A 27,725-nucleotide genomic window follows, 5' to 3' on the forward strand; every position below is an offset into this window, starting at 1 on the left:
GTCGTACTACTTTCTTTTCTCTTTTTTTAACCACATGTTTTACCACGTGACCTTTACGTTTTTGTGACGTCACCAGTGGTAGGGCGGAGCCACGCCACTTGTTGTAGTCCACTTCCTTGTGTAGTGCACTAAACTGTAGTCCACTTCAGGGTTGCCATGTCCGCTTTTTCTGTAAGCTTTTTTAAATAAATAGCTGCGCTCTTTTGCGGTCACTCTTTGGACAATGAGCAGCATTTTTTCTCAAAACTGTTTAAATAGTATACAAAAAAAGCCTCATATTTCAAATGTGTTTAAAGGTAGCAGCTCTGTTTATATGTGCAGTAGGTCTCTAGAGGTCTACTCGGTACACTGGTACAGACAGACACGTTTGGTTAATTAGTCCTTAGGTTTTCATAGACCTGGTTGCTTATTTCTCTCGCAGAACCTGGCAACACTGGTTTACTTCCTGCTTGCTATTCCTTGCCCTGCTGCTGGTCAGACTGATCAGCTCGTCCATCCATCGCTTTTTGTCCAGATTACAGCCACCATGTCGCACCAGACGGGCATCCAAGGTACCTGGTATCACTCGCATGTTGTTGCCGTTCATCGTTTCTTTTAGCCGCACCGAGGTTCCATTTGTGACAACTTTTAAAAAAGACCAGAGATTCACAGACACGGAAGGAAATAGGCTAGCGTCAGGGAGATATCAGCTGCTAACGACTGTACTAGCCATGGATCCCACGACGGTCAGTCATGGAGGAACTTCAACCTGGTGTTTGTACTTTATCTATTTACGGCGCGTACATCTACACAAACGTTCAAATGTCAAATATAAAGTGCTTACCCCATGGCCATGGATGTTACAATTATGTACGACCCATCAGAAGTACCCGTATGTTCAGTATTGTTAAATAAAAAGCATTTCAATCCGATTGGTGGCCATTTTCTCATAGTTATAATGTATCAGAGTGCAGTACACCTCCCAACCAGTAGGGTCGCGTAGTTGAAAACATACGGAGGAAATACAAAGAAAATGGCCACCGATCGGATTAAAATGCTTTTTATTGAACAATACGGAAGATGCGGGTACTTCTGAAAGCCCGTACATAATTGTAACATCCGTGGCCATGGGGTAAGCACTTTATATTAGAAATCTGAACATTTATGTAGATGTACGGACCGTAATTGGAGAAAGTGCAAACACCGGGTTGAAGTTCATCCATGACTGTCATGATATGACAGTCTCGTTACAGGGCTACTAGCGACTAACTAGCTAGCCAGCTGGGGCTAATGTTCTAGTCTGTGTGATCAGAGAGGTGTAATGATTTGACACTGTTGTTGTTGTATTGTGTGATAGGATTTAACGCCGTCGTAAATGAGTGTTTGTCCAATTTTAGCCTTGGATCAAGACTAATATTTGATCGAGTCTGATTTTTACTTTCGGATCATAGATATGCAAGTGTCAAAATCGATAAAATGCATCTAATTTATGATAATCTTGACCCAAGGCTAGTCCATTTTACGAGCCACTGCATCGGTGTGGGTTTGTGCTTTTGTTGGTTGGGTGACTTGAGTCTGGGTTTGATTGTAGTCTGTAGGAAGAACATCTTGTGATCCTTTGGAACGAAGGACTGTGTGGGGGCAACGCCTTCATTCAGACTAACTGCTGGCCTAGTACAACTGTTAACCTGTCTGGATGTACCTTTATTTTCATTTACCTTTCATTTCCCTTTCTGTAACCAAAACAGGTTTCATTTCATTACCTTTCATTTACATTTTTATTTTTGTTCAGACTTAACTGCTGGCTGTTAACCTGTCTGGATTCGCCTTGGTACAAAAATGGAGTTCCTACTCCTAGTTTAAAAGACCTGAGGCTGATTCTACAAATACCTTCTAAACCATGCTGTAGTTCTTTCAATATTGTTCAAAAATGTAAAAAGAAATATATAGCAGATCTACATGCTCGCAGCGTGGCACAAAGTTACGCTCTGTGAGCTTGTAGATCTGCTATTTTTCAAAAATATTGTAATAACTACTGGTTCTGATTCTACAAATGCCTTCTGAACCAATAGTTCTTTAAATATTTTTCAAAAATGTTCAAAAGTAAAATAGATCTACAAGCTTGCGGCACAAAGTGATACGCTGTGACTCTGTGAGCTTGTATATCTGCTATTTTTGAATAGCTAACAACGCTAAAATCTAAAATGACCCAGATGCTTTCTCGGCTTTAATGGCTTTTGACTCAGAAAATGTTGGAACCAAATGTACCCGTCTATTTGGTTCCATAACCAACCCATGTGTACACTTTGTTACAAATGGATACATTAACAGGATTGGGACTGTGTAGATAGATTTTTAGGGTCTAGAACTCTAGATGCCATCATCGTGTGCAAATGACAACAAATGTAATTGGCTCACTGCTTGACACCTAGTTATTTGGATCTGATGGATTAAATACAGGACCGGTGCAAAGCTGTTAATGGATTTATGTTGACCATGGCATGATAGCTGGTGTGCAAGCAGTTGGTATTGTATTTTATACAATACATTGTGTGATGTTTTATTCTGTACATTGTTTTATATATATATATATATATATATATATATATATATATATATATATATATATATATAGTTATGAATCGCACAAACATGGGTTGTCTTTTTATTAAATTGGTTTGAGAGAGGACCACTCTGGAAATAACTTTCTGGACTACATTGTGTTGTATCCTCAGTTTATTTGAATTGTAAATAACCCACAAATCATCATACATGTTGATACAACTTTTATTACAATTATCAATTATTGTAGGCATCAGTGATGTTTATCACATTATGTGTCAGAAACCAGTCACATGTTTGCTTAGCTCTGTAAAGCCCTTTGAGACAGTGATTAAGCCAGGCTACTGTATACACACAGACAGACCTGACTACTTGACTTGTTATGTAATGGTTGAATGTTGAAGTTTTGTAGGCCATAATGCAACTGTGACAAAAGTCTTGAGCTAATGCCCTGATGTTTTCTACTCTGGGCTGTGTCACTACTATATCTTAGATATGCATGCAATGGCAACGTTTTTGACTAGGTCTTCATCAGGCAAAATACTACTACAATATCTTTAAATGGCAGGAAACTAACCCATACAATGTCTTTTCTCAGCGGGCAACGATGTAAAAGACATCTTCGCCAGTGCCAAGTGTGGAGACGAATACCGAGTCTTAAAAATAGTGATTGAGGATGGTAAGTAAAGGCTGTAGCCTTGGAGCTTATAGTTTTGTTTCCCCTTGAGTTACTGACACTACAACCACAAAGCTTTCACCTTGACAGAAGTCTGGCATGGCTGACTTTATAGTGCCCACTAGAAGAACTTCAGATATCAGAGACTTCAGATCAACTTTATTATCCCCCATGGGGAAATGTATTTGTTCCGTTGCTCCAGGTATAAAAACAGAAAAAAACGACACTAGTAAAACAATGACAGAATACACAGTAAGGCTACCTTATAGACAAAAAAACAACTTTGGAAAAACAGTATAATCAAAACAGACAGTAGCTCAGTGAAAGTGTGCTGCGTTAGCAGCTCTTTTGGCTGGAATGGCACCTGCCAGCGGGGAGTGTACTCATAGGACGGGCGCCCCACATTCCTCCCGGTGGGGCTCCTCACTGGCAGGTGCATCAGTAGGGTAGAGTCAGCAACAGTGGCAAAAGACAGAAATGTGTGGGGAGGATTCATATTGGCCACTAATTTGGGAGACAAGAGGGTAAAAATCATTGACTAGTAAAAAACAAAACAAAAAAGAAGAGTTACTGTATCTACTTGTTTTTAGTTTCCTGAAGTCTCTTCCCCCTGGCCAGGTTGCTGCTGTGACTGAATTTGGAATTAAGGTGCTGGGCATTATCGTGCAGAATGTTATTGATTTAGTGAGTTATTGAATGTTATCTTTTCAGGCTTTTCTTGCCTTTTATTGATAGTTCACAGTGCAGAGTAAGGATCCGCCAGGCCCGGGAACCGAACCCGGGCAGCTCACAAAATGTAATGCCTCAACTCCTACATTCCAAGTGCTTTTCAGAGTGGGTGGTCCCCAGTTCAAATATGATTATTAGGGGGGAGGGGGAGGGGGGGGGGGGGGGGGGTCACGGCCTGAAAAGGTTGAGAACCTCTGCCTTAACCACTCTTGCTATTGGCGCTCCCCAGTTATTGAGTTTTTGTAGGAACTTAAGTGTGGTGTATTTACTGTATGCTGATGGCTGTCTCTCTTCACACATGTGGTTTGCAGAGCAGTTGGCGCTGGGAGACACCAGGCAAGCATCAAAGGAGTGGGATCAGGAATACGACTCGCTCGTACTGCCTCTCCTGGAGGAAGACGTGCCGTGCTACATTCTCTACCGGCTGGACTCCGCTAATAACCAGGGTTACGAGTGGGTCTTCCTGGCCTGGTCTCCAGACCGTTCTGCTGTAAGGAAACACTCTTTTCTGTCCAGTCAGGGGTCAAAGTGGTGAGAAATAAGTTCTAGTCTGTTTTGCAGCAGAGGGTATGTGGCTGCCCAGAGCATTTGCTAAACTTTTACTTTTGGATTTTATCACCATTGAGCGCTAGGGATTGGTGCTGGTACATGGTTATAAAAAATATGAACTATCTCTTATGCAAGGGATAATGTATCCTTTGCCGGTCGTTGTTGATAAATAACCCCCGACAGGATGATTAAACACCGAGTTGTTTAATCATCCTGAAGGTTGACTCGGAAAACAGTCGCCTCGGAAAACAAGGAAGTGTAGTGGATCAAATAGAATACATTTCGAATGCATCGTCTATTTCTCGCTTCAAATGTTTTCAAAAACATTCTTGAGAGCAACGTTTAGTTGTAAATGACATGGTGTGTTTGTTTACATGCCTGTCATGTTGGATACAGCATAAAATCAAGCAGCGCAGGTTGATATCAAGGGGCAAGGCTTGGATATTTACGATGAGGCCAACACGGAAGCTTATGAATGGCCAGAGTGGCGCTGTTTTACCATGCGCCGACCTGAAGTGTCAGAAAGAATTTATTTTAGCGCAAGTGAATGGGTTTTTGACAAACTTTAGACTAGATTTTCTTACCGTAATAAAAATTGTCATAAATTCTATATGCTTCCAGTCGCTAGTTTAAAGTCTCCTTTCAATCATCATGATATGCGTTTTGCTAAATTATGGTCCCATTTATTCTAAAATTGACGATAAAGTAGGCTATGCTCCAGGAGGGGCGGGATGATTTGATTGACAACCTACACAACCAATAGCATTCATTCCCCGCCCCCGCTCTTGATTGACAAGCTACCCAACCAATAGCATTTTTGGGGATGTTTTCCGGTTCGCTGGTCACGTGTCTGGTCTCAACCAATAGCGTTTGAGTTCCGGCGTGGCCAACTGTATATATTAACGATGGAGGAATGCATGTTCCTGAACTATCGGCTTCATTTTCGTTCTGTAGAAAGCAGGGGAGTGGCTTTGTCCATTCTTTTTTACAGTCTATGGTTGATATGAGCAAGGTGCTCTGAGTTTTTGATTAGACAGAGGTCTGTTATAGAGCTCATCGGTCATTATCCAGAAATAACACACCGCTGAATTCAGCGATTGACCAATCAGAAGCAACCTTTCAACCAAGCCGTGTAATAAATTCATTTAATTCTTCCTCATACAGTACTGTGCTGCTGTAGTAGTGCTTACACACTTATTCTGTTTTTCATCAGCATTTCCCAGACTGGATGGATGCACATTAATTAGTTGTAGAATTTGTTGGTTCTGATATGGGTGGATGCACATTGCTTTTTCTACCAAAGTGAGGTAATGTCAAAGTGTAAGTCTTAAGGTCTCTTGAGAGGGTATGAACCGTCCTACTCAGTCCTTAGCTGTATTTGCGCTGAATATAATGCCACCATGAAATCACAGTAGGAAACACAGTACAGATACAGCTAAGATTCAAACTAAAAAAACTATAATAATAAAAAATAAGAGTAAACAAGTAATAACAAAGAGCTAGCATAGATTGGAAGTATGTGAATCTGAAAACTAATTCTGGAAAAAAAAGGAGGCCTTACGTTTTGACAAGCATTTTCACATATTAACTTCAAAGGTGGGGGATAGGCGGCTTTACATGCTATATAAATACCAGCTGTTTCATCTTTGTTTTGAAGGACTTGGCTTTTAAAAGAAACGAAAAGCTTAGCTGTGAAACCGTAGCTGATGAAGAGACGTCTAGTAAACCACAAGTTAGAGGGAAATGTTTCCAGGGAAAGACATAGAGTAACTTTATTTGAAAATGCTGTTTTGCCTTCCTTATATGCTCTGTCTGCTCGATTCATTTAAGCGTCATTTGCTCAACATACAACTGAGTGACACAGTTGGTGTGTCCAGGTCGGTCATGAGGTTAATGTTATGGCCTGGACCTGGTGGTTATATCGCGTATAACCCCCAATATTCCCAAATGCCCAAATGCCCATCCTTAACACAATAACCCTAGCGTCCCTATTCTGGGGCGAACATACATACTGAGAAAATCTGCATGCTCACAACGTTGTTAGCTTGTAGATCAGCCATTTTTGACCAGGAGATTTGGTGTTGAGGGAAAAAGGAAGTGGCCTAGTACACTGCTGGAGGACTCATTCAACTAAGTATTTAGGGTTTAAGTGATTAATGAGTGCTGTATTATATTTACATTGATCCAGAGTGACAAAAGCTCAAGTTCAGAGTACAGTAAGTGCTGTGAAAATTAAAACAACAAAGCAAGGTGCCATGAGAATAAATTCTCCCATGTGTTCCATGAGTGAGTGAGACAGACACCAGAAGTAGTGATTTCATTCACTCTTATTGCATGTTATAAACGGGTATATAATAAATCACACCTTTGGCATACAACCAAACATAAACGCACAGTCTGCCAATGTATTAAAAAACAGTCCTGGTAAGCAAATGTAGGAAAGTGAAATGGCTGCCCTTGACAAAAGTTCTCTAGCTAGCGCATCAAAAATTAATTGGCCTATTTCACTGCCAAAAGAGAAAAACTATGTACCAGAAAAAAAACATTGGATATGTGCTAAATGTGTGATTTTTGAGCCCTGTTTTCCCATAGAAAGAGACTGAATGGAATCACTACCGCTTGTTCCTTGACCACAGATTACAGAAGCAACAGATGAAGCTAATCAATAATATTTGGGCTTACTTACAGTACATCATATTTTGCTTTTCTCGACCAAAACGGTCTAGGCTTCAGTTATGAAAGACAGACAGAAGTATAAAAATCCCATTCTGAAAGACAGGGATGTGCAGCACATTCCTGTCCTAAACTCAAAGCAGTGTGTCAACAGGTTCAGGCTTGTCTTGAAGCTACAGACATTTCAAAACGTTTTGCACGTTGGAATTTTGACTGAGGGTCAAACTTCAACTCCTTGTAAGGACATACAGTAAGAGCTGTATGTGCAAGAAAAAATATGGATTATGGAATGATCAATAATGGTTACCTGTGAGTTTTAGAATTGATTTTACTGATTGTTTTTAAAGCCCTAATTGGTCAGGCTCTTGCATATATCTGTGATCTTTTAACTCCTTATAAGCCAGGCCGCTGCCTGAGATCATCCATCAGGGCCCTAGTATTGACGGTGCAAAAGTCTCACCTTGTCACAAAGGGCGACCAGGCTTTTGCCGTTCGGGGCCCCTCGGCCGTGGAACTCGCTGCCTGGGGACCTCAGGCAGGCAAACTCAGTGTCAAATCTCTTCTAAAAACTCACCTCTTATCGCACAGCTTTTTCTTAATTGTTATTATATTTGTAATGATATTGCACCCCCTTTGCGTCCATAACATAAATATTGCACAAGTATCACATATTTGTCATTGTTGAACTACTGTTCACTTCAACATTCATCATCTCTTTGCACTTTGGCCCCTCCACAAATGAATGTCAGTCCTCTCACAAAGGACACGATTCTAAAACCAATCATATGTTGATGACTGAAACCAAAGAAAAAACAGAAGTAATCCATTCACTTAACCACAATCAGCGAACGCTTCAAAGTCATCCGTCAAATATTTCTATTTCCTTTCCATTCTCAACAGGTACGACACAAAATGCTATACGCTGCTACCAGAGCCACAGTGAAGAAGGAGTTTGGCGGCAGTGCCATTAAGGAGGAGATTTTCGGCACCACAAAGGTCGGTCTGACTCGATGGCAGATGGCAGATTAATTGTTGTGAGAAAAGGTTCCATTGGATCCCGAGAGAATAGATTGCGTTACACTTGTGTACCACATTCATCACGAGCCGTGTAATTGAAGCTGTAGCACATGAGTTATTGTGTTTGTAATGACCGTTTCCAGGACGATGTGTCTCTCAGCGGCTACAAGAAGCATCTGACCGCTCAGGCTGCTCCCCTGCCCCTCACTGCTGCAGAAGAAGAACTGAGGCAGATTAAACTGAACCAGGTACGTGCACGCACACACACACACACACACACACACACACACACACACACACACACGCGTGCACATGCGTACGCACCCACACATACACTTGACACTTCCTCTGCTGTCATCATCACATCCTTTTTAGCTCTTCATGCAAGAGTGAAAGCCCTTAACCACTTAAACCCTCTAGTCTCAGTGAAACGGACTTGAGTTACTTACAACTATACTCGGAATATCGGATTGCTTTTTCGACACCAAATCTCTTTGTCAAAAATAGACACTAATGTCCCCCCTCAGAATATGGATGCCGGGGTCCAGGTTGTTGAGCGCTATATACTTAGTCGTAAAGATAAGATTTTTGAACTTTACTTTTTTGTAAATCTTTGAAACGTCTTGACAGTTTTTCGCCTATTAATGACACATGCCCAACATGTTGAACGTGGTTAATGGCTGTTGTGCACATCAATGGCACGGTCACACACAGACAGTGTTAAATCATCGTTGTAAACAGAGCACTAGGAAATGAGGTCATGGATTGTGGGTGTGCCTCTCAAGGGGGTTCAAAGCCATTATGATAAAGCTTTGGAGCTGGAACGTGTCCTTTCTCTCTGATTCAGCTTTGAAATACAGGAAGGTAGAACGGTCCTGACCAGAAAGGTCACTGCAAAGACACAGTGTCTTGGCTCCAAATATCATCTCCATTATATATGATGTAAATCCTTCTAGACACAGTGCTGCAGTATATCAGTATCCAATCTCTGTTATTTGTGATGTAAACCCTTTATAAAAGCAGTTGTGAACCTAATAGAAAGAGTGCAGTTTGTCGGTATCTAATCTGATTTATATCGTCTCTGTCGGGTAGAAACCTCATACAGTATGTCCAAAAAAATGTTACTTTTGCCCGACCGCAACGATATAATGTAAACCTTATAGAAACAGTGCAGCACAGTGCAGTGTGTGTATATATCAGTATCTAATCTTCATTGTATAATATTATGACGTAAAAGCATGTATAGGAACAATGCAGTATGAATCAGACGGTGCAGTATATCAGTATCTATAGTAGACCTTACAGTAGCAGTGCAGTGGATCAGTATTAACCCATTCAAACGGGGAACGCATCTATAACCACTTTAACCATTATTTTATACTTTGGTTATTCAAAAATAGCAGATATACAAGTTCATAGGGCGGCACCGAGTGCCGCGCTATGAGCTTGTAGATCTGATTTTTTTGTAAAAATTGTGAAATAAACAAATATACAAATATTTTTTAAAGCAAACCTTTTTAACTCAAATCTTTGTTTCTGGGGGGGGTCCCTGGAACAACATATTTTGAGATGGGGATCCAAATACATAATGATTTTGGGGGCCATTGACAAAAAAATGTTTGAGAACCACTTATGTATTATAGCAACATAAGTTTTTTTTTTCAAAAAACTGTTAGGATTTAGAAGACATTTGTAGAATCCCCAGAAGTTAAAAATGTTATTATATATTCAAAGATTTTCACACATTTTCATGATTTAAAAAAAAATTGCAGATCTACAAGCTCAGTGACGCTATGAGCTTGTATATCTGCTAGTTTTGCTTTTCCCGGTCTTTAATGGGTTAATGTAAGTGCACCATATAGAAACAATGCAGTATATGAATCAGACAATGCAGTATATATCAGTGTCTATAGTAGACCTATACAGAAGGCAGTGCAGTGCATCAGTATCTAATGTTAAGTAAACCCTATGCAGTATATGAATCAGACAATGCAGAATGTGGGTGTCTAAAGTAGACCTTATTGAAGCAGTGCAGTGTGTATGAGGGCACGGGGGGTCAGTGATGAATGTTCCAGGGCAGCAGCAGGGGTGCGTCTACTTTCCTGGCACCAAAGCACATGATGGTGCAAAGATGCTGATGTCGGAGAACAGCGGGAGGTTGTTGGCAGAAACGCCCTTAAAATCTAGGAATGTTCCCTTCTTTTGTATCCACCTAAAACATCAAGGGTTCAAGGAGGAAACAATAGTTTCTTTTTTAAATAAACTCCAGGACCGGTGTTAACATGTTAGGGAGAAATTATTATTATTATTTATTCATTTTATTTGTAAAAAAAAAAGAATTGACTTTACCACTTTCAACCTGGCATCCATATTTTGGTATTCTAGGCAGAACTATTTAAAAAAAATCTAAATTGAATTTGATTAATGTATTATGTTTTTGCATTTTGTTTCATTTCATATTTCAGTCTTTGGGAGATTCCTCTGCGTACCACTAGAGGGGAGCATGCGTAGCACCAGTGGTACTGTACGCAATACAATAGTTTATGAACCAGTGCTATAGACACACTAGCCTGAGCTGTAGCTCAGCTATTTTCACTATTTGTCATATTATGACAAAGTAAATGAAAAAATGCACTTTCAATGCTTTTCGATCACATAACCGGTCAGATTGTGTACCTAAATATATATCCCCCCAACTACTTTGTTTCCTTATTATATTAAAATCCAATCATGTTTTCTTTCTGTAAAAGAAAATTACACATGCATACAGTACGTAGTCTTGACAAACAAATGCCAGCTAATCATTTCATGACACCCACCCGTCCACCTTTTTTTTTAATTGTAATTCTCAGTTTGTTATGACTTTTCAACATTCACTCAAAAAGTCCTCTCAAATTGTCCTGCCTGCCTGTCCAGTTTCACTCGGAAATAATGTCACAATACGGAAATGAGATACTCATCACCTGGACTTTTAAGTCTGCATTTAACCTCTTAAACCCTATGTACTTGACCCCCTACTTTGACCCTCTACACCAAATGATATTATCTGAAAATATGCTCACAATGTGAGTTTGTAGATCTGCGAGTTTTGCCAAATGTTCACCTATTATGACATGCCGCAAGGACAAATTACTGGTTGAAAAAGCCCTTAGCTCTGAACTGCACCTGGCTCTCTGATAACAAACTATCTTTAGACCGGGGTAAAACTGAATCCATTCTCTTTGGGTCCAAAATAAACCTCAGCAAGGCCGATGGCTTCATAGTCAAAGTGGGTGACAGTGTTATCTCAAGAAAAGAGGAAATTACCTGCCTGGGTTGAATTTTAGAGGAAAAGAGGCGCTTGGGTACAGAACGTTAAGTACAGCAGTGCTTACTGTCAACTTGGCATCGATCGTGCAGGGAGCGAACAGGAATAATGGACAAGGTCAATTGAGCTTTGCTTGCGATTGATCGCATCAACAAGACCAGGGAGCGCTTGTTGTTCAGTGGTGTCGTTCTGCTTAAGATGCAAAATTCTGTTTACCCTCAGCTCATGTGTAGTGTTGATGGCTTCATTGGCTGGGGCTGTGTGCAATTCAGCAGAAGGGAAGCGAGAGAGAAGCTTTTGATCATCGAGACTTGAGGCTTATTACGGGAGACTACAGTACATCTTATCAACCAATCATCAAGTGTATCATCCTTTTTTTTTTAACCCATTAAGACCGGGAACGCATCTGTGTGTTATTTTAAGATTTTTGGGCTATTCAAAAATAGCAGATCTACAAGCTCATAGTGCCGCACTATGAGCTTGTAGATTAGTTTGTGTTTTCTTATCGTGAAAATTTGTGCAAATCTTTGATTAAAATATTTTTTGAAGCAAACTTTTGTAACTCAAATCTTTGCTTCTGGGGGGGGGGGGGGGGGTCCCTGGAACAACATATTTTGAGATGGGGTCCGCGGCCAAATGCATATCATTTTGGGTGGTCCTTGACATGAAAAAAGTTTGAGGACCACTGATATTATAGCAACATCAGTTTTTTATGCACACATTTGTACAACTTGTATATCTGCTATTTTTTAATAGCCCAAAGAAATCTTAAAATGACACAGATGCGTTCTCGGTCTTAATTGGTTAAGGGAACAACAACTCGCTGTAATCGCTAAATCAGCCAGTCTGACACACAAATAAACAAGAACTGTCTCATACCATAAAAGGAAGTAGTTCAAGAAGCCGAGGCCCCTTTCCAAAAATAGAGCCAATCAAACTCGGCAGGAAAACAGGAAGTTGTTGAATGTTGCTCGCTCTCCTCCCACTTGAGCAGCTGTTGAAGAAAGATCATATAAACCTTTAATCTGCTCTGCTGGCCAGGAAGAGAGGCTTTCATCATCGCTGTCTGTGTGTGTGCAATAGAGCTCAGCAGTGATCACCCACTCGCTTTAGGTGCCGGAAGTGAATTTCCCATTCATTTTATTTACCCCAAAGACGTTTCATAAAATCCTTTATATAAAGAGTTTTAAGCCTGGAATCAAGCCAACCAGCTACGTCATGAATCATGACCATAAAACATTTAATTCAGGTAAAAAAAAAAGGATTGATACAAGTCTGTGTATATTATTTTAACCCATTAAGACCTGGAACTGTGTCACTTTTAGATTTGAGCTAAAAAGCATTATTTTACACTTTGGGCTATTCAAAAATAGCATATATACAAGCTCATAGCGCGGCACCGAGTGCCGCGCTATGAGCTTGTAGATCTGCTATTTTTTTTAAATCGTGAAAATGTGTGCAAATCTTTGAATATATATATATTTTTAAAGCAAACATTTTTAACTCAAATCGTTGCCTCTGGGGGTCCCTGGAACAAAATATTTTGATGGGGGTCCGCGGCCAAATACATATCATTTTGGGGGTCCTTGACATGAAAAAGATTGAGCACCACTGATATAGAAACATACGTTTTTCAGAATACTGTTGAGATTTAGGAGACATGTAGAATCGGCTTCAGGTCTCAATGGGTTAAGAGTGAAGAAACTATTCATCCCATGAGCCATTGCACATACAATTCCAGTGCTTCCAACCTACTTCTTAAATGTAACCTATATTTTTTTATATTGTTTACAGTGTTGTAAAATATTGTTGAGTTTTAGTGATTTTTGCTTGCGATGTTTGACTGCGTCTCTGGGCTTTCTCTAGCATGTCCATGGTACCGTGAGTTCTACCAATGAGAGATGTTGCTGCTACACTATAGGATTGTAATTTGTGGGCAGTGTAGTATTTCTCCATGAAATCACAAATGAAACATGTTTTTCTTAAAACTAGATTGATTAAAACTAGATTGGCTTCTACTTGGGCATACTGTATGGCATTGTTTCACAACCACATGGCTCCTGGTACCACACAGCTCCACATAGGTCTACCTTGGATTGGTACGACTTTATAGCCGATAATAAAATCCTCTGTGCAGAAAATGAATTGGATTTTTTTTACTTCCGTCACCTCACTGTTGAGCTCTATAAGTATGGCATTGTTGGTCAGTCAGTTGATCCGTCTGTCAGTCCATCCATGACTTTAGTCAAAAAAACAAGTTACTGTGCAGTTAATGTTATTGTGCACCTTGTGCTCCCTGGAGGATGACCCCTGCTGATGCTGACCCCATGGCATTTCCTCTAGTATCACCCTTTAGGCCAAAGTTCACACCAGGTATAAAAGAGTGGATGAAATGATTTTGTGCAAACGTTTTCACTGACTTGTTTATTTTACTGCGGAGGTGGACATTTAATGAACGTTTAATTTGATCTGTGCTACGGTGTTGCGTTAATGAACATTCGTTTGATCTGTTGTGGCGTTGCGTGGCCTGTGAACATTCGCTCGATCTGTAACATTACCTTGTGGAACTGTGATATTGTATTGAACACTGACTGGGGGGTTGTGGGGAATCAATTTAATTCACTGTTGGCAAACAAGTTACACTGTGTGTGTGTGTGTGTGTGTGTGTGTGTGTGTGTGTGTGTGTGTGTGTGTGTGTGTGTGTGTGTGTGTGTGTGTGTGTGTGTGTGTGTGTGTGTGTGTGTGTGTGTGTGTATTTTCTTTATGATTTTCTATGGTATTGTGTGTGTGTTATTTGTTTCAGGGGTTGACAATATTTTGTCAGTCCCTTGTACGGTTGTTGGTATTATTATTGTTTAACCCTTTTTGTCAAACTGGGACTCTGACTGGCACCCCGGCAGTTACCCCAGCAAACCGCTACAGCTTCCTCCTGACATTAGTTGCATTAAATAAGGAGAAGATGAGTAAAACAAAATATGTTTAAAATCTACAGTTTATTTCTAGCACTATTTAAAAGCGCTCATACAAGAATGGTGATGTAATATTAGCCTGTCATGGCCAGACTAATATCACGATTCACTGCATATTTTATTTTTATTTTTTTTATCGCAGATTCGTCTGGTTTCCAGGCTGCTGTAATATTAACACGATCTTGTACAGTATTCTGTGTAAAATATCAGCGTTTTGCAGTCTCTTGTGCAACATATGAAATAACATTAAAATTATAGCATGTAAATGTGAATGCATCTACTGTTCAGATATAGCCTACAAAAACTGAGTAGTAAAAAGAAAGGTCAGTGTGCCGATGTAAAATAGCATGTATAGAGCAACACAACACACGTCTCAAAGGAATATGGGCAGATTAGCATGAAACTTGCAGTCAATGCAGTCAGTGGTCTAAAAATAGAAGCAATCCATCAATGTAATCCCCCTTCGCCTTGTTTTCCCCTTTTCTAGGTGATCTGGAGTTGGCGTCTCATTTGTCCAAATATACACACATGACTCGCTCGTACAGCTTTGTTTGTTTTGAATTAGGTGCAGAACATTGTTGCTGTCGGGCAGAAACCTTGCATGTCCAAAACCGTTAAAAAATAAATTTTAGAATAGTGAAAATAGCCGAGCGACGCGTTGTGAGCTTATAGATCCACAAAAAAAGAGATGTACAACAACACAATCTGTTTAGTCAGCTCCTTTTTAGAACTGAATCCATTTTTTGGGAATAATAAGTCACCAATCAGCCAAAAATAGGGATGTCCGATATTATCGGCCTCCCGATATTATCGGCCGATATTAGCATAAAAATTGATATCGGGAAAATATCGGTATCGGTTTTTGAAAAAAAAAAAATTTTTTTTTTTTTTTTTTTTTTTGCTTTATAAATAAGTTACAGGAGTTCTTACTGTATATGGTGTGTGTGATATGAAATTTGAGCTTACCCTAATCACAATAATCCCCGCATATATCGGTATCGGTTGATATCGGTATCGGTAATTAAGAGTTGGACAATATCGGTATATCGGTTATCGGTAAAAAAGCCAATATCGGACAACCCTAGCCAAAAAGGCTATAAAATAAAGCAGCAGTCTGTCTTGACCTTTTTAAACGAAATGTTTTGAAAAAGCAGCCAACAAAATCTGAGTAATTTTTTACATTGTAATATGGTATAATATTACTGTTTTGGCAGAGTAATACCTTACACTACTCGTTACTGGGTAAAATAATATTACAGTAATATATTAAAAGTAACTCGTTACTGCTCGACACTGAGTATAAATGAAACATTCATCACATGAGATGCGACACTTTAGATGGATCATTGATTTGTCTCATCCCAGTGACTGAATCCAAGAGGTTGAATGCACAACTAAAATGTGAAACATGGTGTGCATAATAAGCAGTTTGTGTGTGTGTTTGTACTGTGTTTATGACTGATTTATACTTCGTTGTGTGCCAGTGTTATGCACCAAAAACAGAAGATCTACAAGCGCACAGCACATTGACGCACTGCGCATGCTTCTATTTTCACCTTTAGGGTTAGGAATCGCCCAAAACCTTTTTAATAGCATTTATAAAAATCACCTTCCTAAAATGTTGATGTACTCGTGTGTGTTTGTGTGTTCAGGTGCAGACGGACATCAGCGTGGACACCAAGCAGCAGACCCTCCAGGGCGTGGCCTTCCCCATGCACGGTGACGCAGTGGAGGCACTGGAACGCTTCAGGGACAAGAACGTCAACTACGTACAACTTGTGAGTCACTGCTTGTAAACTCATCAGGGAAATAAACAGGTGTAGCCTGTGTCTTCACCATTCTGAAACTATAATGTTGTTCAGCAGGGGTCTTCAACAGGGGGTCAGTGACCCCTAGGGGGTCCTCAGAGTTACTACAGGGGGGCCAGCAAATCTTTGTGTGATATGATTTGATTTTTTTTACATTAACCATTTGAACCCTAGCATTCCCTTTCTGAGGAGAACTTTAGCCAAAAATAGCAGATCTACAACGTTAACGTTATGAGCTTGTGGCTATTTTTGGCAAAGAGGTATAGGTGTAGAGGGAAAAAAGAGCAGACCAAGTAAAAACAAAAGTTTAATCTGGAACAACATTTTATACAATACAGAGGTCATCCCTGCTTCATCTCTCTCTCAGATAGTGGGTCCTTGGCCTGAAAAACGTTGAAGACCCCTGTACAGGATTGTGTCTTGGTGGTCAGTGCAACACTATTACAGATGCATGTTGGGTAACTTGTTCACATAATGTTAACCACATGAACCATAGTGTCCCAATTCTGGCCATGTCATAATAGGTGAACATTCTGGCGAAAGTGTGAGCTTGTAGATAAGCTATTTTTGGCAAAGATATTTTGTGTAGAGGGAAATTACATTTGCCCTGTCATTTGTTGACTGGGGTTCATGTCATTTACTTTTATATTACTCTTTCTAAGTCACTCTGGCTAAGAACATCTGCTAAATGCCCAAATTGTTATGTTGACACAGCTACATTAGTAAATACTGACATCCACCATGTAATACGATCGGAGAGTACAGAAAAACTGCAACTCTCAACTCTACCTATCACCCTTCTTCTGATTTGAGAAATCAAAACAGTTCATTGTCCTTTTGTTGAGTCAGGGTTTGGTCAGGCGTAGTTTACAGACTAAACTGGTTCCTCATTTCCTCAGTTTCGTCCTCTTTTGTCTTCATTGAAATTCAAAGGGTTTTGTGTCACATGCATCAGATTTGGTACAAGGGAATTACTCTAGAAATTGTGACTGCCTCATCTCAGTGCCCTGTTTAGGAGTTGTGATCTTTGCCTGGTCACTAAAGCACTCTTCATAAAATGCAGAAGACAGAAGAAATTGTTTTTTTTGTGGATCTATAAGCTCGCAACGCGTCACTATTCTAACAGTAGAAAAAAAAAAATCCACTTAATTTTATGTTTTTATGTTGAGGGGGCATGAGCGGCAGGGACGGGATGTTTTATTTATTTTGTCATCAATAGTCGGCTGTATTTACAAATTGTCACCTCCTTTCTTAACAGGAAGTAGACGTGGAAAAGGAGCTGATTAGGTTAACCAACACTGACCCAACAGAGCTGAAAGACCTGCCCAAAAGAATTCCCAAAGACGCTGCACGTTACCACTTCTTCCTCTACAAACATTCCCACGAAGGCGACTACTTGGAGTCTACAGGTGAACAATAGATTTACCCATGAGATAATCCAAGATAGTGTTTATTGAGTACACTCTCATAGCTGCCACTTCGCCTGTACATCAAAACACAGGGCCCTGTTTTCATACAGGCCCAGTGGTGTGAGAATGGGAGATTTGTTGGGATTTTAGGGCCCAATTTGGGAGGAGATGGGTAGTAGGTGTTATGTTGCATATAGAGCAAGGCGCACGTATTTTGTGCCATTTTTGTCACTTTAGTGTGCACACAGATAGACGTCACTAAAATCACACAAGACTGCTTAATCATACGTTATGCTTGGTCTGTTTCACTTTGATATACTTTTGAAAAATACTTGAGTAAACAAAACTATTGTGCATCATGACTTACTGAGAATATTGAAGGTATATATCGATCCAGGATTCTCCTTAAAAGGCGTATTGATTGGTCAACCAGATGGATTATTACACATTGTGACAGGCTGTCCAGACACCAGTGAACCATTTCTTATACCGAGAAATGCTTCTCATTGTATCGGCGCCAGACGCATGAACGTCATCGCCAAGCCAGGAGTTTGCAAATATACTTTAGGTTTATTTCTTCGAATCGTCCTTTACATTTGCAAAAGAATAAGTGCTCTCCTCAAAACAATTCGTACAAAGAGCGCTACGCAAGCCTGTAACTTGCTCAATATCCTCTCAAGCTCAAAAGTAAATATTTATGTCGGTGCCGTCCGAATGATCATTGTTGAAGTCATTGTTTACAAACCTGAGAGTCAAAATGCTTAGTCATGTTGTCAGTATAATAAGTCTACTCTGCAGTATTTCCTGACGTAAACTATGGTAATGTTTGAAAATGCACACGGCTGCACTTTCCCTGAAATATAGGCTTTGCTGTATGTGGGAGATTGTACTGTAATTGGTGACGGCATCATTGGCATAGCACAAAGGTGACTAGCTCAGGGGCCTTGTGATTAGAGTGTCCGCCCTGAGACTGTGAGGTTGGGGTTCAATCCCCGGCCAATACATTTTGATCCACATGGCGTAACTAATTGACTATGTAGGAAACGGCAGACAATTGTACGTAATAAGTTGCACGATTGTGCCAGAGGATTTGCAATTTGTTCAAAAGAATGCAAACTTCTGATCTGAGAAATGTACCAAAGCGACTGAGGAAAAACGGCATCTGTTATTAATTTGACATGATCTGTTCTTGGCGGGCTGTTTGGGGTTCTGTGGATTAGTTGTTGATGATGACTCTGCATCTCTCTCACAAGGACATCAGTTTGCTCTTTGGAACAATTAAGGTTCCAAGGTTTTTTTGTACCGCATCATTGCACTGAGTGCAGTGCACTGCTCTTAAAGGAAATGAAAAGCAGTCGTTCGATTTAGTCATGGTTAAATCCATCTGCAACACTCAGCATTGATAATAGATCCAGGCAGCCTAATCCAACCCATCTCACCACTGTGCAGTGGAGACTAATTAAATTCAACTGTATTGTCATTGCAGTGCACATTGTCATACAACATCATTTGCTGTGCAGTTCATCCATGGTTCATCCATGGTTCATCAAACATCTCTCTCCCTCTCACACGCACTCACGCTCGCACGCACGCACGCACACACGCACACACACACACACACACACACACACACACACACACACACACGTATTTATGTCCACATAAACAGAACTACAAGAATGCCTTGTACAAAGGACATAAACACTGCCAATGCAGTCAGACAATATAGGACAACAGCCAGTTACAAAGTGCCTATCCACCTGTTTCCTAGGCTGTGTGTTTTCCACTTCCTGTCGATTTGATCCAATGAAACTGGTCAGATGACCAATGATATCCAATGAAATCGACAGGAAGTGGAAAACACACAGCCTAGGAAACAGGTGAATACACAAATCCACGGAGCGCTGCCCTGTAGGTGGCGCCGCCATTGCTGCGGTGTCAGACTCGATCAGCTGCTGCTGCGGTGGTGTCAGTCAGCTGCAGTCACTGACTGCTCACGTTACTCTTTTACCTGCTTTTCACTAGCTTTTACTAACACTAACTTTACAAAGATGTACAGAAAATCGGGATGAACCTGTGTAGTTTATGGCTGCTCCAACAGCCAAGCAGGTAAAGAGTAACATGAACAGACGGACAGAACCGCAGCAGCAGCTGACTGAGTTTGACACCGCACCAATGGCGGCGCCACCTACAGGGCAGCGCTCCGTGGATTCGTCTATACGGCAGAATATTGTTACATACAATACAGTTGACATACCTAGCAGACACAGCAGACATAACAACGCCTCCTCCAAATTCAGCAGCTTCCTATGATAGCTGATACTGACCAGTACCTAACTGTTTGGCCCTCCTCTTGGAGAGGCTGGCCATTTGAAGGCCCCTCACAATCAACTTCTGTATGTGCCGTAGGCTACCAAAGATAAAAACTAAAAGTTTACATCTGTAGCCTAGCTGTGAGATGGTCTGCTCTAGCTGATGCTATGTACATAAGTACAGCCTACCTCGAGAATGAACACCTCCCTATGGTTTTCATTAACAACAATGACATCAGGGGTGTTAGCTGAAATGTTGGAGAACACAGAATCATCATTATACAAGCTAAACATGCTCGGCTTCACAGTAGAATACTTATAGCATGATGGAGCCACTTTTGTTTATTGTACTAAATGCTATTGCATCGTTTTAAATGGCATTATATCTGCATAATGTTTGTCCATCACCATGACCCATTCCGTTGACTGATCTTTGCACAGGTTTGCCTGCTTCCCCAAAATAGGTCCCATTTACAGTTTATTGTTGCTAGCTGTTTACACCACCAGAAAGGGCTCAAAACTTGATAAGAGTGGCCTCCTGAGAAGTCTGTGCACCTCAATGTTAATTTGTACGAAATGTAACAAAATAAATATGCTTTGGAGAATGGTCCGAAATAAGGTAAAGTATACATGATTTGAGCATGCTTGAACATTTGACATTTAAGGCATAATATTTCAATTGCTACGAATTGCACAAAATTGAGGATAGCCAGTCATTATGGCATAAACAATAAGTCGAAGGGTAAATTTAGGGCTGATAATGACGTAATCTGCATGTACAAACCATTTTCCAAAGCATACTTTTATTCTCTACTTTCGCCACATTTTGGAAAGAAATGGCCAATTCACATTGAGGCGTCCACTCTTCCTGTATCCAATAATTCACCTCCTTGACCTTTCACAACCAAATTGCACCATATGTCAGATATTGAATTACAGATCAATATATGAGGTTTCATGACCGTGTTGTGATTAGATGGTGATAGTGTATTGAGTTGAAGGCAGAGATGCGTACAGTAGACAGCTGCATTATGATAGTTTTGCAATGGCCCATTAAGACCCATTAAGACCGGGAACGCATCTGTGTAACCACTTTAACCATTAATTTATACTTTGGCTATTCAAAAATATACAAATAGCTCATACTGTAGCTCGGCACAGAGTGCCATGCTATGAGCTTGTAGATCTGCTATTGATCTGCTATTTTGTAGATCTGAAAATGTGTGCAAATCTTTGAATATATATATATATATATTATTTTAAAGATATATATTTTCAATCAAATCTTTGCTTCTTGGGGTCCCTGGAACAACACATTTTGAGATGGGGGTCTGCGGCCAAATACATATCATTTTGGGGGTCCTTGACATGAAAACGTTTGAGAACCACTGATATTATAGCCATATTTAGAGGACATTTGTAGAATCCCCAGAAGCAAAGATTTGAGTTAAAATTATCGTTTTAGAAATAAATACATATATACAAAGATTTGCACAAATTTAAAATGAAAAATGAAATGGTCTACTGTAGTGGTTCTCAAAGGACGCCAAAAATAGCAGATCACAGCGCGCCACTTTGTGCCGCGCCACGAGCTTGTACATCCCCTCTTCTGGGGGTCCCTGGCACAAAACCTTTTCAGATGGAGGGGATCCGCGGCCAAATAAATATCTATAGGCTATATGCACAGCAGCCATATTGGAAAGAAATTGGGCCTCTTCTTACTTCCTTCACAGGTGTTACCAATGGTACCTATGATGGCTCTGTTCCATTCTGTCCAGGGTGCTGATATTGTGCATGTTGGCTCACTAGAAACACTCCATTTCGGTTCCAAAATGGCCCCTTATTGTGGGTGTGTAACTCTGAGAATTATGGGGGTCCTTGAAAATGAGACGACCACTGTGCCACACTAAATGGAACAGAGCCTTAATCACTAGTATTATTGGTAACACCTGTGAAGGAAGTAAGGAAGGGGCCCGATTCATTCCCAATATGGCTGCTGTGCATGGAGCCTATTTGGGGGTCCTTGACTTGAAAACGTTTGAGAAGCACTGTTCTACAGTTGATGGTGTTTTGTGCTTTCCATTGCAGTCTTCATATACTCCATGCCTGGGTACAGCTGTAGCATCAGGGAGAGGATGCTCTACTCCAGCTGCAAGAACCCTCTCATCGACATGGTAGAAAGCAATCTGGGCATGGAAATTGAGAAAAAGGTATGTAACAAAAAGAGAAAAATGTATACTGTAGTGTGTGTGTGTATACTAATACTAATAGATTATGGCTGACATAATTTGTGTCGATCATTCGGGTCAATATTCTGAAAGTTAGTTATTTGATCAATAACTTGAAAATAAAATGTAAATTTAAATTGCATTGTTTGCATATAAAATGCTATTTTTCTAAACAAATGTTTTAAATTACAAATGCTATAGCCACGTTCAGAACCTGATTTGCTTCAATATAAAAGGGCCTTTGTCTGAACTATTGAAATGAATTCTCATGAATGCCCTTCTAAGACCTGTACAAACGAATTCCCAAAGACGCAGCATGGACTGGGATTGGGGCTGGTTTTGACTTTTTGGCTGAAAAATGAGTTACTCTTCAGCCAGTTGTGATTCTCTAAACATTAGGCTATATCACATTTGTTATACTGTAATATTTGTTATATTTCATGGAGATTTGGATCCCATCCCTTCCCTTGACTATTACGAGAGTTTACAGGTGCCACTTGATGGGGAGACCTAAGTGGATGGCGCATTAGGCGAGACAGCAGGGTTCCCCTTTCCCTCCTTCCCTTCCCTTCCTTACATATGAATGTATTTTTTTATTCGTATTGTTACAGATTTGTATGTTTATGACAAGTTTTAATGTCATAGAACCTACTCCCGATCTCCACACTGAATGACGCTATGCTAAGCTATCGAAAAGCATGCCATAACAAAGTTGTGAGTTAAAGTTACTTTGAACAGTCTCGTCTTCAAATGGCCACAATTTCCCTCATATTGTTCTTATCAGTTGGAGATCGACAACGGGGACGAGCTGACAGCTGACTTCCTCTACGAGGAGGTCCACCCCAAGCAGCACGCGCACAAGCAGGCCTTCGCCAAGCCCAAAGGCCCTGCGGGGAAGAGGGGCGTACGGCGCATCACCAGGCCCCCCGCCGAGGGCGAGGAGGCGAACTAAAATATAGTACAGACGTCGGCATCGAACACCCCTCACATTCCAAGTGATCTGGGTGCGGGTGGTGGGGGTCATGTCTCTTCTCACACAAGCTTTGTTTAAAAGAGAAAATAAAAGCAGTGGTTCTCAAAAACGTTTTTAATTTCAAGGACCTCTATAACTCTTGAGAGCGTACAGATGGAACCAAATGGACCCGTACGGGTCCATTTGTTTCCATGTGTACGCTCTCAGAGCTACAGACCTGTTAACTCATTGAGTGCCAGAATTAATGAATTAATTAACTCAGCCAGTGCCAGCGTTTTTGAGCATTCTTACTAGCCTTTCAAGAGCCACATAATATGTCGCTCCAGGACGATCGACACACAGTGTCGCAAATACGGAGGAGTGTCTCTGCTTCCATCGGGGGTAAAAAGCGTGTCACTGCGACCCACCGCTCATTAGTTATTGGCTGTTGAATCTAGCTTGCTCTCGCCAAAAACGCAGACAAAAACAAGAAAGCAGAGAAATCCTTTAACATTAGATCGGGCCGGGTTTGTTGTGATCACGTTATTTCGGGGGTATACTCTTCTCCGGAAGTCATAGGTTGGCGAAGATCACCATGTAGCGCAAACACTGAAGACAAAACTGTTTTGAAGTGTGACACGTCATTGGCACTGAATGAGTTAAGGGTCCATTTGGACCACACCTCAAGGAACCCTGAGGGTCCCTGGACCCCACTTTTGAGAACCACTGACAGAAAAACACCTCAAATTTCCAATACAAAGTTCACCCAGAGACTGAACTATGCACATCAAGGACAACTGAGCAATGACACACACACTTCATAAGTTCCATTTGTAGCTTGTCAAATGGAAAAGGTGTACAAGTATATATTATGAATGTTCACATGGTATTTTTAAAGACGATTTAGAAGCTGGTTAGAAATAAAAACTCGAAAGAGAGCTTTCTACACAGCTGTTGTTGGCAGACGAAAAAAAAGAAACTCAATGTTAGTGCGACTTATGTGAATTTGTGCCAATGTGATATAACACTCGCATTCTGAGTTCACATGCTTGAATTCCTTCTCCCCTTGCATTCCTTTTTTTGGTCTGTGTCAAATTATGCGTTTTCCAACGTCCACACGCGCTCCAGGCGTTTGTCTCGTGCACACAGCCACTAACATTATGTAATTCCCACGTGGTCATTCATTCCTTTTATTATTGGTGCATTTTTTATATTGGAGAATTGACTTCTTTTTTGATAATAACTGTGGTTTACATGAGAACAAAAACATCTGCTGAGAAACTTATTTTTCTATGCAAGTGCTGTACATGTACATATAGTGTAGGTGTGGGATACTCGGTGATAAAAAAAATAATAAGTTAAATAACAAAAACAAACAGGTCTTGTCTGTGTGTCAGTCATCTTTGTCAATGAGTCAGAATAAAAGAAAAAACAATAAGGGCGTCCAGATTGTGACATCAATACATCTCAGAGCTCACAATAAAAACAGCTGGTTTTAAGGCTTACAATTGTTAGTTTAATTAATTCAATTGTATTTTAACCAATATATATGGTAGAGCAGTGATTCTCAAACTCTGGGCCCCAATTGCCCGGCAAGTGGCCCCCAAAATAATTGGCAAAACACTACGATTTTAAGGATAATTTAAAATTAATATATTTAAAAAGTTTCTTTAAAAACTTTAAGGAAAAAATGTATAAGAGCTACGTCAGTTCCATTGATCCAAGCCGGAACAATCGATTGATCATTAAAATAAATATGCTCTGAAAAAGAAATGTCAAGGCCGCCGCCATATTATGTAGGGCAGCTTGCTCATAACAGCACTGCAAGGAATATGCCTGAGTTGTAATAGAACAGTGGTTCTCAAATGTTTTGAAGTCAAGGACTCCCAAATTGATATGTATTTGCCTGTGGACCCCATTTGAAAATGTTTTGTGACAGGGACCCCCAGAGGAGAAGATATGTTACAAATCCAAATCCAAATTTTTGAAACTTTTCCAAAATCTTAAAGAATTTTTCTGAAATGTGAAAAGGCACATTTACAAGCGCGCAGTGCGGCACAACGTGACTTACTGTGAACTTGTACGTATGCTAACTACTTTTGCTGGGGAGCCCACTTTGAGAGCCACTGGTATAGAAGTACCTGGCTGAGAGACTGAACCTTTTTTTTTATTACCATTACTGTTACCTATCCATGTAACATGAGGTAACGTGTATTGGTGTGAAAAAAAACCTTTTCATTTAACCCAAGTATCCTATATCGTAACATAACTACGTCTGATATTTGTAACAAACCAAAACCGCATGGAAATCGGTTGAGAATACACTGAGTTATGATGATTTTAAACAGGAGAGAACTGCTTCCATAGATACTTAGAGCATACATACATTATAAGAGGCACGGCTCTTAGTACAAAATATGGTGGCTGCGATGAGTCATAGCTACACTGAACAGCAGTGGTACCAATGAGGTATCTAGGTTTATATATCTATGGTTTTAAGACCCTCTCTGTTGAAGAGGACATAAAACGTAATGGATTGTAGCTTTAAAACCACTTAAACCCCCATATACGTTGTTGTTGAGCGGAGTCCCTCAGGGCTCTATAGTAGTGACTTTTCTGTTTTCGCTCTACATTAAATATCTTTCGCTGAAAATGGCCGATCTACAAGCTCACAGCGACGTGTTGTAAGCTTGTAGATCTGCTGGATGCTGGGCTATTAAGTGGTTGAAACATGCTGGCTCCCATGCAAAGTGTCATTACCTGGATTTACAAGGGATTATAAATACCTTGGAAATAATGTATGCCACGGCCTCTCGTCTACTGATTAACGTTAGACCGACTACTTTAACTGTACAGCTCACCTCATGGTTGAAGGGGTGAACATCCCTTTTCACTCGTTCAGTGTCCAATAGGAAAATGTCATGTTTTGGTCTTAATTGTTTTTCTTATCACAATTCTTGCTTTTTAAAAAGACGAAAATAAAATATTTAAATCATTAATCTAGCCTTGTATTTATTTTCTTCTGAATTTACACTGGCTTTGAAAATATTCATTCATGCTAGAAAGTACTGTTCCTGAAGAAACAGTGTGGGATTGCTAAGAATGTTGATGGTATTGAGTATTGATAGTTTTAGTGTTAAAGTATTAGTTGTTTGAAAGGTTTTAAAGTTGAAAGGTGTTTAAGTATTAGTAGTGTTAAATGTTTTGATAGTGTTGAATAGTGTAAAATATAGTTTTTTTTAGGGTAAAACTGATTGCTAGGGTCTAATGGGCAGTTTCTAGGGTCTAATAGGTGGTTGCTATGGTAAAACTGTGGTTGCTAGGGTCTTATAAGCAGTTACTAGGCTCCACTGTAGCTAAATGGCATTTTCCCATTACTACTACTTTAATGACTATGGTGCTAAGCTGTTTTCCATGGTGCTTACCTGTTTTCCATGGTGCTTAATACGGAATTTACCTGTTTTGCCATGGTGCTTAGCATACTACTTAATTCATTGTATCTATACTACATTCTTCTGAACCCTTCTCACCCCCTCTGACAGCCTGCAAGTATCATGCATGATATGTCATGGTTTTCAACGAAGGGTTAATCGGCCCCTGGTGGTCCCTATCGTGGCCCCTGGGGGCAAAATGTGGACCCTGGTGTGGCTATTCTGATGGCAGACCGCTGAACAGTGTTTGTGCGACAATGTTTGTTGCGGATCAGAGCAACGGTGCACTTGTGGCACGTAGGGGTCTGGCTTGTTTGGTGTGGATTGGAAGTGACAGTGTGCCTCACAAGTCCAGGGGCCTATTACACGAAAGGAGAATTAAATAAGCCTGGATTTAAATCAAATCCAGCTTTGACAAAGTCTGGTCCGTACAGCCTGGGCCCTATTCCACGAAAGGTGAATTAGAGCTAAAGCCTGGCTTTAACACCTATCCTGGCTTAATTTAACCAGGATTAGGGATGAATCGGTTCCATGAAAGCTGAATTATCTTGAAGATTAGTTTAGCCAGTTCACCCTGGCTAAGTTTAGCCATGACTCGATTCCACGAAAGAGAATTGAAGCAAGCCTACCTTAGTTACCATGGCAATTTAGCTGTGAAGTTAGGAGCAGGAGCAGGCTAACAGCCAAGCTTACTTAATCCAGTGCCTTTGTTCTTCAAGTTTTTCCACAGTTAATTCAACACATGTGTTTGTATATGGACTCATTTTAATGACCCTGCATTCAAATAAAATGAAATAAATAACAAAAATATATAATCAAATTAATTATATTACTGAAATAGTGTGTGACCATGAATCATAATTGTTTCACAATGACTCATGTGATATGTCATTGTCACTCACACTAACACTATAGTTCATATTGTTGTTAGATGTTTGATAATATATTACAGATTTCTTTTAATATTAAAAAGATTTTATTTTTTATTTCATGTCCACGTTTGGAGTTACATCATGATGGCAAGGTAACTACACAACCCAAACCTCTACCAAAGTGGTCTTGCAAATGTGGGGTTATTGCGCATAAATCCGGGGAGACATCAAATTTCTCTTTTGGGCCTTGAG

The 27,725-nt window shown here is 40.2% G+C and overlaps 2 protein-coding genes and 1 long non-coding RNA gene across 3 annotated transcripts in view; 2 read left to right on the forward strand and 1 right to left on the reverse strand.

Moving 5' to 3' along the window:
• The window catches only part of LOC311047551, a 137,777-nt gene extending 111,608 nt beyond the window's left edge, over positions 1-26,169 (forward strand). Inside the window, exon 2 of the long non-coding RNA XR_014601015.1 lies at positions 23,760-26,169. This is a non-coding gene — a long non-coding RNA (uncharacterized lncRNA). The remainder of the gene's footprint in view (positions 1-23,759) is intronic.
• irak4 (interleukin-1 receptor-associated kinase 4) overlaps positions 1-27,725 on the reverse strand; it is a 273,859-nt gene that overhangs the window by 196,528 nt on the left and 49,606 nt on the right. The gene's annotated exons all lie outside the window — the stretch shown is intronic.
• Positions 453-26,169, forward strand: twf1a (twinfilin actin-binding protein 1a). Its single transcript, XM_084060290.1, has 9 exons — positions 453-551; positions 3,140-3,220; positions 4,258-4,436; positions 8,069-8,164; positions 8,329-8,433; positions 16,114-16,239; positions 17,528-17,678; positions 22,079-22,200; positions 23,003-26,169. The coding sequence occupies exons 1-9, from the start codon at positions 527-529 to the stop codon at positions 23,168-23,170; spliced, it is 1,053 nt and encodes a 350-aa protein (XP_083916416.1). The 5' UTR covers positions 453-526; the 3' UTR covers positions 23,171-26,169.

This window comes from Gymnoscopelus microlampas (assembly GCF_963454915.1).
Source record: "Gymnoscopelus microlampas genome assembly, chromosome: 6".
Classification (NCBI taxonomy): Eukaryota; Metazoa; Chordata; class Actinopteri; order Myctophiformes; family Myctophidae; genus Gymnoscopelus; species Gymnoscopelus microlampas.